Source organism: Nannospalax galili, unplaced genomic scaffold (genome assembly GCF_000622305.1).
Source record: "Nannospalax galili isolate Female #2095 unplaced genomic scaffold, S.galili_v1.0 scaffold189, whole genome shotgun sequence".
In the NCBI taxonomy this organism is placed as follows: domain Eukaryota; kingdom Metazoa; phylum Chordata; class Mammalia; order Rodentia; family Spalacidae; genus Nannospalax; species Nannospalax galili.
Genome location: NW_008360331.1, coordinates 4,266,428 through 4,281,583, shown reverse-complemented (window position 1 = coordinate 4,281,583; position 15,156 = coordinate 4,266,428). Strand labels below are relative to the sequence as shown.

General features: G+C 42.0%; 2 protein-coding genes across 4 annotated transcripts in view; both read right to left on the bottom strand.

Moving 5' to 3' along the window:
• Positions 1 to 12,273, bottom strand: part of Dnajb14 (DnaJ heat shock protein family (Hsp40) member B14) — a 62,826-nt gene extending 50,553 nt beyond the window's left edge. Inside the window, exon 1 of one of the 3 annotated variants that reach the window (XM_017796396.2) lies at positions 11,904 to 12,273. In XM_017796396.2, the coding sequence (XP_017651885.1) occupies positions 11,904 to 12,036 (133 nt within the window). In that variant the 5' untranslated portion in view covers positions 12,037 to 12,273. The remainder of the gene's footprint in view (positions 1 to 11,903) is intronic. The other 2 variants (XM_008826166.3, XM_008826167.3) reach the window with 2 other exon arrangements.
• A 967-nt stretch (positions 12,274 to 13,240) lies between these two features.
• Positions 13,241 to 15,156, bottom strand: part of LOC103728040 (histone H2A.Z) — a 2,415-nt gene continuing 499 nt past the window's right edge. The window contains exons 2-5 of the mRNA XM_008826165.2: positions 14,933 to 15,010; positions 14,546 to 14,659; positions 14,061 to 14,190; positions 13,241 to 13,681 (exon numbers count right to left, since the gene is read on the bottom strand). Of these exons, the coding sequence (XP_008824387.1) occupies positions 13,620 to 13,681; positions 14,061 to 14,190; positions 14,546 to 14,659; positions 14,933 to 15,010 (384 nt within the window). The 3' untranslated portion in view covers positions 13,241 to 13,619. The remainder of the gene's footprint in view (positions 13,682 to 14,060; positions 14,191 to 14,545; positions 14,660 to 14,932; positions 15,011 to 15,156) is intronic.

The window sequence follows — 15,156 nt, the reverse complement described above, 5'->3', positions numbered from 1 at the left end:
GAGAGAGAGAGAGAGAGAGGGAGAGAGAGAGAGGGAGAGAGAGAGAAACAGATACCAGAAAAAAACATATCAAATTACTACAGCAGTTAAATATAATGGAATACTAACATTCAAACACATAACACAGGTGTATGTGTATACATGCACATACATATGTGCACTCATGCCCACATGTACCTTCCGGCTCTGTCTACTGAAAGGACCAGAGGCAGTGACAGCTCTATAGCAATGAGCTTATCTAGCATCTCTTAGTTTCTAAATATCATTATCTCTGAAAAGGAGCCAGGGCCCCTTCAGGGAAAAATGTAAAAAGTTGATTTCCTTGGGCAGAAAATATAAAATTGTTCATGCCAGAAAGAAGTTCAAAGAATGATGAAGACATGCCAAAAGGATTTAGAGCAGCTTAAAAAGGTCAGTCATTGACTAAATTTGAGTACAAAAATGATGGTGGTATATAGGATTCTGTGAATCCCTTCAGAGCAATAGGAGTAAATGCCAACTAATAAACGTAGGAGAATAATGGAATTAAAAACACCACCTTTTAGCAATCATCAGAAATTTATTCAGGAAAAAATCATCAATGGATGCTACAAAGAAATCATAAAAGTTTATAGAAAACTAGGGCATTGTACAGTTTTAATGTATTTCCCCCACAAAATATTTATTAATTACAGTGGGGAAAACACTCAACTTTATAGTAGAAAAATGTGGTAATCAACAACTCTGAGAGCACCGTAATCTCATTTCACTGTATATGTAGTACCAGCTGGCCTGGAACTTGCTGAGAACATGCTGATCTCACAGAGATCCACCTGCCTTTGCCTCCCAAGTGCTGGAATTCAAGATGAGTGCCACCATCCCTGGTGTCTCTTGATGTCACATCAAGAACAAAGTACACAAGGCAGGAGTTGGAGGGGGAGTTGGGGGGATGGAAATAATGTAAAGACAGTATTCATGCATGAAACTCTCAAGGGGGGGGGGAGACAGCAAGAACAAAGTAGTACTGCTATGGTGTTCCTACGAAAAATTTGTATGAGTAAATGTTAATCAAACCCAAATGAAGGAAACATCCATAAAATAACCAGCTTATTATGTTCATCAAAAATACCAAAGTCGGCTGGTCCGAAGGCAGTGAGTTATCTCAGGTGACTGTTCACAGTCAGTCACAGATTGAACTCCTTGTTCTACACTCCCCCCTCTCACTACTGCACTTGACTAGTCTTTTTCAGAGTATATTCTTGTTTTTATCTTAACTTAAAAACTGCAAAAACTCAAGTGGCAACACATTATTTGTATCATTGAACTGAAAGTTGAGAATAGAGAAAAAATAAATACCAAAGTCAGGGCTGGAGAGATGACTCAACATCAAGAGCTTTTCTTACTCTTTCAGAGGACTTGGGGACTTAGTTCCCAGCATCCAAGTCAGGCAGCTCACAACCACCTCTATGTACACCTGTGTGCACATACATATAAAATAAAAAAGTTTGACTTGGGGACTTAGTTCCCAGCATCCAAGTCAGGCAGCTCACAACCACCTCACAGCCAGGCATGGCTGCCATACGTCCTTTGCACTCAGGAGGCAGGCAGATCTCTGTGAGTTTAAGGCCAGCCTGGTCTACATAGCAAATTCTGGGTCAGTCAGGGTTACATAGTTATCCACTACGTGGTTGCTGGGAACTGAACCCTGGTCCTCTGTAAGAACAGCCAGTGCTCTTAACTACTGAAGCATCTCTCCAACACCTACTTGGTAATATTTGGGGCGGGGGGTCTCCCTATAACCCCAGCTGGTCTGGAACTCACTAATCAGGCTGGCCTGGCCTTGAACTCAGAGATCCATCTGCCACTGCCTCCCGAGTGTTGAGATTAAAGGTGTGCAGCCAACCATGCCCAGCTACTTGGTAAATTTTTAACAAAGTCTAACTTAAATGTATGTGGGGTTCATGTCATTCATCATGTGGAACCTGCATTCTTTTTCTATTCACCATTACTTAGTTACAAGGATACATCCTGAAAACCCTTATTAGGCAGGTGTACCACTATGGGAACATACAGTGTGCTCACAACCAAGATGGCCACACCATTCATTGAGGGACAAAACTTAAGGGCCCACCATTGTACCTGTAGTCCAGCACTGGCCCAAATGCAGTTCAGTAAAAAATTAAAATGTAAAAACGGGGAAAATATTTTATAAAAATTTAAACTGTTTTCAATAATTATACTGGTAGATTAGTACTGATAGTACTCTAAAATTATTATGTACATGTCATAGCACAAAGCAAGTAATCTAGATATATTCTCTAACTTCTTATGTCTTCAAGAACCAGGGATACAATTAAAGAAGAAGAGGGACAGAAATATAATTTTTTAAAAATTAAGCAAAAACTGATACTTAACTTGAATTGGAAGAAACAGTACAAACTCATAAGCTGATTACCTTTAAGAACAGATATTGACCCCTACACTACATGTATCTACTTCTGTACATTGAACAGAGTTCAAACATTAAACAATCTAGCATTGCAGCAGCCCTAATACATGTGCTGTGATACTGAAGCACCATTTTCCACTAAAAGATCATAAGATAGAGGGGCTGAGTCCCGATCTCTTCCAGGAAATGTAGAAAGGAGCCTGGAATGTTGTTATACCAAAGAACTAAGTAACTACTAAAGACTACTGAAAACACAGTTACAAAACCCCAGGGCCTATTATAAAGGGCTTCCATTGGCCAAAGACCTGAAAAACAACAACTAGCTATTTGTCAAGAAAGTGGACCAGAGCCTTTGTTTGAAAGCAGGTAACAGCAATTAAGCACTTACCATGATTTTCTCACATTAACTGCACAACTGCCTACATATAAGAGGTGAGGAAGGAGGAGCTCCTTAGAGAAGTGCTTCCACAAACAAATGAATGAATTACTTTTTTTTCCTTTGTCTTTTTTCAAACAGGGTCTCTTTGTAGCCCCAGCTGGCCTGGAACTCACTATGTAGACCAGGCTGGCCTTGAACTCACAGAGATCCACCTGCTCCTGCCTCCCAAGTGCTGAGACTACAGGCATGTGCCACCACGCTTGGCTATAAATTACTTTTTGAAAAAAAAATTATTATTTTTATTATATGCGCATGAGTGTATTGCCTGCATGTGTGTAAGTGCACCTATATCATGCAATACTCTAGGAGGTCAGAAGGCAGGTTTGGATTTCCCTGGAACTGGAGTTATGGACGGTTGTTAGCCATCATGTGGGTGCTGGGAATAGAACCCGGGTCCTCTGCAAGAACAGGCAGTGCTCTTAACCGCTGAGCCATCTCTCCAGTCCAGAAATTACTTTTTTTTTTTTTGGTCTTTTTGAGACAGGGTTTCCCTGTATTCCCAGCTGGCCTGGAACTCACTACATAGACCAGGCTGGCCTTGAACTCATAGAGAACGCCTGGCTCTGCCTCCCAGTACTGGGGTTAAAGGCGTGCGCCACCATGCCCAGCCAGAAATTACTTTTTTTAAAGCTGTGGAGCCAGAGATGAAAGTGGTTGATATTTACAGGTGTTCACAAAATCCCTATGCCCAGAGTCAGAAGTTAGCTCTTCACTGTCTCCCTCTTGGCATACACAAGCTTCACTGGCGTTCCTCTGGACACCTGCATTAACAACTGGATGCTGGACACTGTTAAGCAGGATCACATGGTTGCTTTAGACTTTCAGCAGTTACAATGACAAATGAAATTTTTTTCTACACTATTATATGCAGGGTTCTCTGCCAAACAGTGACTCTGTGTATATATGAGTTTGCACTCGACACTCCTCGGATTCACTGAGTTAAAAATTGGGACAAATTCTAATACTTCAGGGCTCAAGACTAGTTTCATTATCTTAAAAGTGGAATTAAGAAAGTCTGTATGAACAATTACAGTAGCGAATGCTTAAGACAGTATGATTCAGTTCAAATACTGCCAGAGTTTAGAACACATTGGATTTTACTAACCTTAAATTCTTCTCTTTTGGGGGGTCTTTTTGAGACAGGGTCTCCCTGTAGCTTGTAACCACAGCTGGCTTGGAACTTGCTATGAAGACCAGGCTGGCCTGGATCTCAGACCTTCCCACCTCTGCCTCCCAAGTGTGGGGATTGAAGGTGTGTGCCACCACACCCAGCCTACCATAAGATTTTATATGAAGTAAGGTGCAGTACTATGAACATCAGTGGGGCAATAGGACTTATACACCAAAGTGCTTTTATGGTTCAAAAGTTATTCAACCTTATTTTATGCATCCTTTCCAGATAACAGAGTGCTTGAAGTTTCAACCAAATCTACATTTAATTAATATAGTCTTAGCTCATCAAATTTTTTTAATTTATTTTTATTTTATGTGTATGAGTATTTTGCCTACATGTATGTATGTGCACCACATGCGCACAATGCCCATGGATGCCAGAAGAGAGCATCAGATTGTCTAGAACTGGAGTTATAGACAGTTGTTAGTTACCATGTGGGTGCTGGGAACCAAAACTGGGCTCTCTGCAAGAGCAGCCAGTACTCTTAATCGCTGAGCCATCTCTTCATCTCTGTTTAATTCATTTTTTAAAAGAAAAAAAATCACTTAAAAATCCCACATGAGGCCAAGTGCAGTGGCACACACCTTTGATCCCAGTACTAGGGAGGTAGAGGCAGGCAGATCTCTGTTAGTTCAAGGCCAGATTGGTCTATAGTGAGTCTGGGCCGGAAAAAAAAAAAAAAAAAAAAAAAAAAAAGTAAGAAAAAAACGTAAGAAAAAAAAATGACCCCTTCTTTTCATATATCTAACTCCAGTTATTCTAATCAGCTAGCTTTCTAGCTTTTTATATATATTTAAACAAGAAATTGGATAATTTAAGCACTTACAGCTTAACTTATTCTACCTTTGGTGTCTGTAAATATCATTTTACAGTAATAAGTATACGTCCCCATCATCATTTTCATAGATGAAATACAGCTTATTTTGTCAATTTCCACTGAAGGAAATTTATTCTTTCAAAATTTTCAGTCAAAATCCTTATTATATATATTTTTCACAGTTAATGTGACTATGGAAATGCTTTATCTATGAATATATCAGCATGAAACACATTACATGTAGCTCTAATACTTTTAGTTATTTAACAGAAGTTGTAGAATTATGAAAATAGATAACATTCTAGTAAATTCCAGTCTATAAATACACAAGTATGTGCAAAACACTGTTAGGTACTACGGGAAGAAAAAGAATGATTCAGATCATGGTTGGGCATGGTGGCACATGTCTTTAATCTCAGCACTCTGGAGGCAAAGGCAGGCAGATCTCTGTGAGTTCAAGGCCAGTCTGGTCTACATGAGAAGTTCCATGCCAGCCAGAGTTACATAGTGATATGGTGTCTCAAAAAAAAAAAAAACCAGAAAAAAAAAAGCTCTTAACATTTCAGGATGTTTTTAATTTAAAAAAAAAAATTTATTATTTTTATATTATGTGTATGAGTGTATTATCTGCATGTAGATAAGTACACCTGTGTCATACAATGCCCGCGGAGGACAGAAGAGGCTGTCGGATCATCTGGAACTGGAGTTATGGACAGTTGTTAGCTGCCATGTGGGCGCTGGGATTTGAACCCGGGTCTTCTGCAAGAGCAGTCTGGCCTTCATATGTGTTGCATGCCACAGATGCACCTACATACATGCAGGCAAAACACTCATACACATAAAAATAAAATTTTATATAAAAAAGAAGCAATTTACTGAAAGACAGAAAAGTCAATATTGACTAAGCCTAGAACGAGTAGTTCAATCCGAACTGTGCTGAAATAAGAATAGCAAGTAAACAAAAAAGGAAAATAGGGTAGAAAAACAACAAATACATTACCAGCTCCAAGGTACCATGCAAGGTATTCATGCAAGAGTAATACTGAACAATATTTATCATGGCTTGAAATTGAAACATACCCCAGGCTCACATTTTCAGTGCTTGGTCCCCAGATGGTGGACTATTCTGGAAGAAGGTTCTGGAAACTCTGGGAGGTGAATACCAGGGGCGGATCCTTGGAGATATAGTCTTACTGGCCATTTCTGGTTTCAATCCATGGGTCCTAGCCTGCTGTGATGTCAGCTGCTCCATGCTGCCTGTGCCCTTCCTGCCAAATTGGGCTGACCCCTCTGAAACTATGAGCTAAAATAAATGCTTTCTCTTTGTAAATTGTCCTGTCAAGTGTTTGTCATAGCAACACAAAAGTAACTAATACAACATTCTTTTAGCAATTAAGGCTAAAAAATAATCCTTATGCTGGGCGTGGTGGTGCATGCCTGTAATCTCAGCACTTGGGAGGCAGAGGCAGGCGGATCTCTGTGAGTTTGAGGCCACCCTGGTCTACAAAGTGAGTTCCAGGCCAGCTGAGGGTACAGGGAGATCCTGTTTCAAAAAGCCAAAAACAAAAGAAAACAAACAAACAAAAAAACCCTCACAATAATCCCATGACAGTAAGAAAAATGAGAGAGCCATGTCTGGTGGCACACACCTATAATCCCAACACTTGGAAGGTAGAGGCAGAAGGATCAAGAGTTCAAAGTGATCCTCAGCTAAATAGTGCCTTCAAGGCCAGCTAAAACTGTGAGAAACCCTGTGACAAAAGCTAAAACCAAAACGAAACCAAAACAAAACTGGTCTGGGAGCTGAGTGATAGCTCAACGGGTAAAGTCTGATCCCTTGAACTCAATGGGAAAGAAAAACTGAATGAGGGATTGTGCAATTACGATCTTAGCACTGGAGAGACAAGACACAGGAGGATTCCTAGGACTCATTGGTCAGCCAGCTTAGCCACTTGGTAAACTTCAGGCCAAAAAAGTCCCTATTCCCAAAAACAAGGTAGGGAGCATCTGAGGAACACCACTCAAAGTTTACCTGTGGCCCACACATACATCATGTGCACTCCCGCCAACAGACACACCCACAAAAATAAGTAAATAAAAATGAGTCTCAGAAAGGTAAGGTAGGCTGGGGATGTAACTCCATTGTACAGCATTTACCTAGCATGCATGAAGTCCTGGGTTTGATCCTGAGCACCACATAAACCAAGTGTGGTTGTGCATACCTGCAATCTCAGGACTGGGGAGGTGAACCAGGAGGACCAGAAATTAAAGGCTATCTTCAGCTACATACAGAGTCAAAAGTCAGCCTAGGATATGTGAGAGCCTATCGCAAAATTTTTGTTTAAAGGGGGAGATGGACTGTCAGGAGTTGAATAATTGTTGTACCCACAAGGTATTTAATTCTCCTAGAGAATGTGAGTGCCATGGAAAAATGACTATCACCCACTGAATCTTTAGTACCTAAAACACTGACACAGAGAACTATGTATTCAATAAATACCTGTTGAATAAAGAAACCCTCATTTTATAGATGAGGAAGCTGAGACTCCAAAAAGTTAAGATATATGCCTAAGGCACACTACTATCATGGTTCAAACCCAAACTCAATATTCTTTCTTCAGATCTACCATCTGAAATAGTGCTGCTTCTAAACAAAATTTGGAAATCATTTTCTAACACTTAACCATGATACAGAAATAACTGTTTTGAATATAGAACTGTTCTCATCAGTAAATTTTAATTAAGTCAATTAGAAAAAGAATTACCTTAAGAAATAGGTTGGATAATACTCCAGATGCATAATGATGTTTAAAAACTTTACCACTTTTTACGAGATAAAATGGGTAGAATTTTCAATTTTGTGTTAAATATAAAGTAACAGCAGAAAGGGCAGAAAAAAATGCATTATGTCTCATCAATGAAAAAAAAAGGATTAGTTTAACTGCTACTACGCAAATAACACATATACATTATCGGAAACATCTATTTGATACAGCAGATGCAGAATGGGTTTCTTTTTTGAGATTGTATGCCATAATTTGATTCAAATTGTTATCATATTCCTGAAAAGAATAAAAAAGTTTTTCTCTTGAAAAAAATATGTATACTTGCCAGGCATGGTGGCGCAGGCCTTTAATTCCAGCACCGAGAAGAGAGGCAAGCAGATCTTTGTGAGTGCCAGGCCAGCCTGGGCTACATAGTGAGTTCCAGGCCAGCCTGGCCTACATAGTAAGATCTTATTTCAAAAGAAAGAAAAAATCCTACTCTTCAAATTATCCCTCAATTACTATGAAAACTTAAAATATTTAAACAAAAATGTAACAAAACCTCAAAACAGTGATACATCCATCTAACAAAGTCCAAACCCTATTGATTAAATAAACATACAGTTTATGAAGACAAATCTAACTCACAGTATGAGCATTTGAAATCTATGCTAATCAATAAGTACACTGTAAAATAATATTCTCGGCTAAAAACATGGAAAGCAATAATGTCCTAGATTCATTTCAAGATCAAATTTTTCCTCAAGGAAAGCTCTTGCCAATTTATTAAAGTATTTTATCAATCAGACTGCCTTCTTACTTGACATGAATAAAATTTTAAGAGGGCAAAAATCCTGGACTATAACTAGAATATAATCTTGTGCTTTTCCACTCATCATACTGTAAGAATGGAAATCAAAATGCAGTTATTTTCTTTTCCTTAGCACAGGCACATCTAAGAGAACATTCAGCCAACTTCCCCAGTTATTGGTGTGATAGTAGGCTAGAACTGGTGACATTCAGGAATAAAATTCCAGTTTAACCAAAAGATCCAATTTCCTTCTTCACAAAATATTTACCAGGGTCTTTAATGAATATTCCATCCCTCTCCTGAATTCTTAAATTATTCTTTTGAGAGTATTCTAAGTAAAACATTATTTTTCTAGGTGTTCGTTTGCATACAGCTTTATTTCAGGTCACATCAACTCTGTGATGACATCTCCATTCTGCATAGAATTAAAGCTTAGAAAAGCTAAGTAACTTGTCCCTGGTGATATCACAAAGTTTGCATGAACTGTTTGGACTACCCCACAATTATATCCTACCACTTTATTTGATAATTACATGCTGCCCTTCTAATACATTTGCAGACTTTCACTTTTATGTTTCTTCATATTTCCTACTGTCTTTAAGAGCAATAATTATGTTGTGTTTTCATATTTTACAGTACCTTTTAGTGGAATGATTCCAGGTGTTTACATGAGAGGCTGTAAATTTGGGCAGGGTTTAAGGATTCTCAGATCATCGCACTTATAAAATAAGAGGTGTCAACATTGACTGGATGCTTTATATTAACTCATTTATTTCATCCTCACAGAGTACCATGAACTCAGTGCATTGTCCCCACTGAATAGATGAAAAAGCCAAAGACTAGAGAGAGGCTCTGTAATTTGATTAAGGTGAAGGGTGAGGCTTCAAATCAAGTAACTTTGTCTAGAGTACCTACTACTTTAATGCTAAAACTGTCCAAGATCAGATGACAATTAACTGAATCATATATTAATACTTGTAGGGACGGTTCAAAAACAATCCTTGCCAATGATTTCTTGGAAAACACAGACAAAAAGCAGAAATAGACAAACGAGACTGATTGCATAAAGCTCAAACACCTAATGACACAATTAACAGGGAAAAAACCTACAGAATGAAAGAGAGTATCTACAAGCTACATATGACAAGGAGGTACTATCCACAATAAATAAAGAATTCCCACAACTCAGTATCAACAAAAATAGCCTGATTTTTAACCCGGCAAAAACTTAAGACATTTCTCCAAAGACAATAGACAAATGGCAAGTCAACATATGAGAAAATGTCTAACATCACTAATCATCAGAGGAATGCAAAGTATGCTGAGATATTACCTCATACCCACTGGGATAGTTACTATCAAAACAAACAAAAACTGGCAAATCTGTGCAGTAGAGGATGCTGGGAAACTGGAGCTCTGTGAACTACTGTATAAAATGGTACAGCAACTATGGAAAACAATATTGTGGTGGTTCCTCAAAAATTAAAATTAGAATTACCATATGACCCAACACTCCTACTTCCAGGTATATGTGCAGAATTGAAAGCAGGTTCTTTATAATTATGTCCATAGGAGCATATTCATAATGGCCAGGAGATGAAAGGAACCCAAGTGTCCACTGACAGATGAACAAATAGAGAACCTGTATTAGCTGGTGAGATAGTTCAGTGGGTAAAGGTGATGGCCACCAAGCCTGATGACCTGAGTTCAACCCCTAGAAGCCACATGGTGGAAGGAGAGAACCAACTCTCGAAAGCTGTCTTCTGACCTCCACCATGTATGCACCCTAGCACTCCAACCACCCACCCCTCCACACACACACACACACATACACACTCAATCAAAACCTGTGATATGTTCGTATGTGTATGCACAAAATTCACTACACTGCATGTGTGTATAAAATAAATGAAATCTGTCATATGCTGCAATAGGGCTAAAATTTGAGGATATTATTAAGTGAATTAAGGCAGTCACACAGACATACTCTGTATGATCTCACTTAGATCAGGTACCTAATTAGTAAAATTTATAAAAAACTGAAAATAGAATGGTGGCTGACAGACACCGGGAAAACAGTGTAAAGAGAGCTGTTTAACTGGTACAGTTCAGGAGCATGAGATGAGAAAGCGCAGAGTTCCTAGCACAACAATGTGAATATACTTAACATTTCTAAACTGTCCATCTAAAGATGATTAAGAGCGCAGATTTTATATTGCATTTTTTTACAATTTAAAAATTAAATTTTCTTTCATTACCCTTTCCTGTTCTAATACGGTGTTCAAGACTAACAGATAAGATAAAGTGAAACAGAGATAGAGGGCTTCAACAACATAGAAAAGTTAAGAAAACAACAATAAAGTAAAACAGAGAGCCTATTTATTGTTTCCTTTTAACTCTCTTAACCTGGAAATACTTTATTATTTTATTTTTTAAATTAAATCTCTCAGATCTTTAATTTTTATTTTATGTGTGAGTGCATATACCATGGGCATGCAATGCCCATAGAGGCCAGAAGAGGGTGTCAGATCCCCAGGAACTGGAATTTAAGAAGTTAGAGAAGGTTCTTAATCGCCATGTGGGTGCTGGGAACCCAACCCTGGTCCTCTGCAAGAGCTACCAGAACTCTTAACCACTGAGATGTCTCTCCAGCCCTTAACCCGGAAATACTTTAAACCACAAACAACTCCTTTTGGCAAGGCAACACGGTAAAAGTGTTTAAGGGCCTTTTGGATATAAAAACAGCTACTATTCTGACTTTGTTATTTATTCTGTGACCTTGGGTAAGGTGTTTTCATTCACTCATTCAATCACTCATTCATTTACCAGTCTTCATATGGTTAAACCTGGTCAAACAAATCCTGCACCTCAACACAGACTCTTCTGAGGAATGAAGAGGGTTTACACAACGCTAGGCACAGCAGCGGCACTTTGCAAGTGTTCCCATGTTGGTCATATTACCTTGAAGCCTAGAGAGTGCAATGAATAAGGTGAATTCAACTCCGGTAAGTCAGTCCAGTAGCCTGCTCCTTACATTTACCTCATTTGTGGGCACTTAAGGTTGTATCAAATCCGATACTATTTAACAAATCAATAAAGAACTCATCATTCTTGTCAGAAGTGGTGCGCTCTTGTAAAGGAACTCCTCCTAGGGAAAAGCAGTGTCATCTAAGGTATTCGAAGATACCTGCTTTGGGAACAGTTTTCTACTGAACCCATGGATGGAGACACGGGAGACTGGCCACTAGAGTTCCCGGCTCCCACTTCACTAGGGGCCTAGGAAGATTTGGGGATGAGGATGCGGAGGAAGGGACAACACAACCAAGCACCCACACAGAGCCCCAGCCCGGGTCTCCACTGGGAGGACAGGCCCGCTCGCCCGCAGCTGGTGAGCAGTGGGCAGCGAGTCCGGTGGGCCAGGGTGGGGGCGGGGGCGGGGGCGGGCGCGGGGCCGAGGCCCGAGTCTCACCGCGGGCCGCGGGCAGCGGGTAGAGCTTCTCGGCCTTCTGCAGGAAGCGCTGGGCCTTCTCGCGGTTGCCGGCGCTCAGGGCCTCCCGGGCGATCTCCACGCATTTCTCCGCCTCGTCGCGGTTCCCCTCCATGGCTCGCCCTGCCTCGGTCTCCTGCGGCCGCGCAGCTGCGAGGGGAGCCCGCCGCGGAGGAGGCGAGCGGCCCGGGTGGGGGCGCGCGGAGCGGGGAGGAGCAGGGACCGACGGCCCGGGGACAGGCGGCCTCGCAGCTCCGCCTCCTCACGGCGGCCTCCCCGCCCCCCGCGGTCCTGCGGCACCAGCCTCTCCGCTCCCGGCCTGTCAAGCTCCGGACCGAGTGCAGGCAGGGAGCGGGTGGCCCGCGCGGATCCCAGCCATCCCACCGGCAGGGGGCGCGGCCAGACGCCGAGGGGAGGCCGCGGGCCTGGGGAAGGAGGCCGAACCCCTGACCTTGGGGCGCGGCTCGGTACCTGCCTTCCGCGCTACCTGTGTGGGGACAGGGGCTCTCCTTTTCAGTGAAATTCCCAGGGACTTGACGCCCCGCCTCTGGGCCCCCCCGCCGTGGGAAACGGGGGTGGGGGGTGAGGGGCAGCAAGGAGACTGTGGCGCTGGACCCTAACCCCAGGGGTGCTGTCCTGTCCTATTCTACAGGATCTGTTGTTTTGGTGAAGGCTGAGTTGAATCTGCTGTAATCCTGAAAAGCTAGACTGAATTGTTTTGTCACTTATATGTCGAATTATGTAATACCTCCTGCACTCACACACTACCTCTGGGAAGTACCTACGTCTCATGGGAAAAGGGTCACCCAATGTTTTCATGTCTACACTCAAATTTTTGAAGTTCTTAAATAACCTTCCCCTGACTCAGTGTACCCAGCCTCAACATTTTTACATAACCATTATGTCACTAGCTAAGCAGGCACCTTAACTCAGTGTGTTTAAAAAAAAAAAAAATGCTGATTCTATGAAATAGGAATAGTGCATCCCCACTAACTAGCATGTGAGGCTTCATAGAGTGAATGGGCCAGTTGATAGTGGTATTACCTTATGAGTTTATTCTGTGGAGCAGCTTAGCTACAAAGCCCAGGAGTGCCACTTCAATAGTGTTGAGTGCCTCTGACACTCAAGTGTGGACAATGGACAAACTGAGTCTAAGAAACAACCACCTACTGCAGCTTCTACCAAAGCTTTTTAATCTCTAAGTTGCTCTGATTTGATCTACAGATTGTTTCAACGACCAAGGAAAAGAATGTACCTAGTTTTTGCTGAATGAGATCTTCAAGAGTCAAGTTCCAATTACAATCAAGCAAGTTTAAAAACTAGTTTGGGATATGACCTTTATTGAGCTTATCCACCAGAGTGGAAATAATGTCTGTACAAAACCAAATGTTTGTTACTATAACTTCTGCATCACAATTAAAATCCAAACAGTTTTTTTAAAAACAGTCAACTCAATCAAAACCCACTACTTCAGAATCAATAGCTTCTTTGAAGCCACAGTAACACTTAAATATGGTTAAGACTCGAATGCAGAAATTTGGTTGGTTGGAAAGCTAATTAAGCCTCCAACTTGCTCAAATAGAATTACAAAAAGGCAAAATTGTGTTTTTCACAGAGATACAGTCCACTGGAATCACCAACACTGGACAGCTGTTAAGAATATTTAGAGTCCTGAGATAACATGAAATCCAGGCATCCTTAGACAGTCTTCTGTTGTCCTTTCTTCCCAATCAGAGATTTGTGGATGTGTGGGATCACACCTAGGAGAGTGACAGGGATTAATTTTTTTGAATGTGCATTTTAAAAACAGTACATGAAATCAAAGCTTTCTTTCCTCTATTAACTTGGAAAATGTTAAGTTCAAATATCCAGTTTAAAAGCTGAGTTACATAAGCCAAATCACAGGAAACCACTATACTGACTGCATGAATAAAAACATATTTAAATTTCCTTTTTGCTACAAGAATTTCAGGCCGGGTGTGGTGGCACACGCCTTTAATCCCAGCACTCGGGAGGCAGTCAGGAGGATCTCTGCGAGTTCAAGGCCAGCCTGGTCTACATAGTGAGTTCCAGGACAGCTGGGGCTACAAGGAGACCCTGTCTCAAAAAGACCAAAAAAAAACTTTAATGATGACATACCACCACCAGCAATTGTAGCCTTGATGAGAGAGTCCAATTCTTCATCTCCGCGAATGGCAAGTTGCAAGTGACGAGGAGTAATACGCTTTACCTTTAAGTCTTTTGATGCATTTCCTGCCAATTCAAGTACCTAAAATGCAAAATCTAATCAACCTTCCAACTTTCCTTCAACCGATATCCACGAAGCCAACCCAACCCTCAGCGGTGTAAATCTCCCAACCGTTGTCACCGTCACATCCCCCGCCCCACTACTTGAATGACAAAATTATGCAAAAGCAATTGGCTGAGGACGCAATTCCAATTGCATTTCCGAGCAGCTGAACTCCAGATCAGGGACCCTTACTGAGCACTAGCTCCCTCTAGCGTTCTCTCCGTCTCCTCGCTCAGGGCCTGGGAGTTTTCTTGCATCACTTTCCTCCTTCCCACTCCCGGCTTTCCCCCTCCCCTCAAACCTTTTCCAGATCACAGGCGTACAACCCATTTACCTCTGCGGTGAGGTACTCCAGGATGGCTGCGCTGTACACAGCGGCAGTCGCGCCCACACGTCCGTGACTGGTTGTCCTAGATTTCAGGTGTCGATGAATACGGCCCACAGGGAACTTGATTTTATGCACACAAACAGAAACGCACAAAGGTATGAGATTCAAAGAATGGGAAATTCTGTGCGCGCCAAGGCGAAGAACAGTGGTGCAGAGCAAGGCACCCCGGCAGCAGCACACGTGATCGATGCCCCCCCACCCCAATATTCAACGTAGCGGCCTGCGACGCATCACCCACGCAAAAGATGAACCGCCCATCTAGAGCTCAGATCAACAAGAAAGGGGGTGTAAGGATAAAGGCCGCGGTTCCCACACTGCAGCAACACTACCTACCTGCAAGCCGGCTCGCTGCGAGCGGGAAACCGCCTTTGTCTTGGCCTTTCCGGAGTCCTTTCCAGCCTTACCGCCAGCCTGCGGGAACGCCCGCGAGCCCGGGAGGGACGGAGAAGATACAATTACCGGCGGCGCGGCCCCTCCCCCACCGCGGCGTCCCGGGCGCCCGCCCGCGCGTACCCGCCGGGGTCTCGGGGCCGCCCCACAGCAAGGCGGACCCTGCC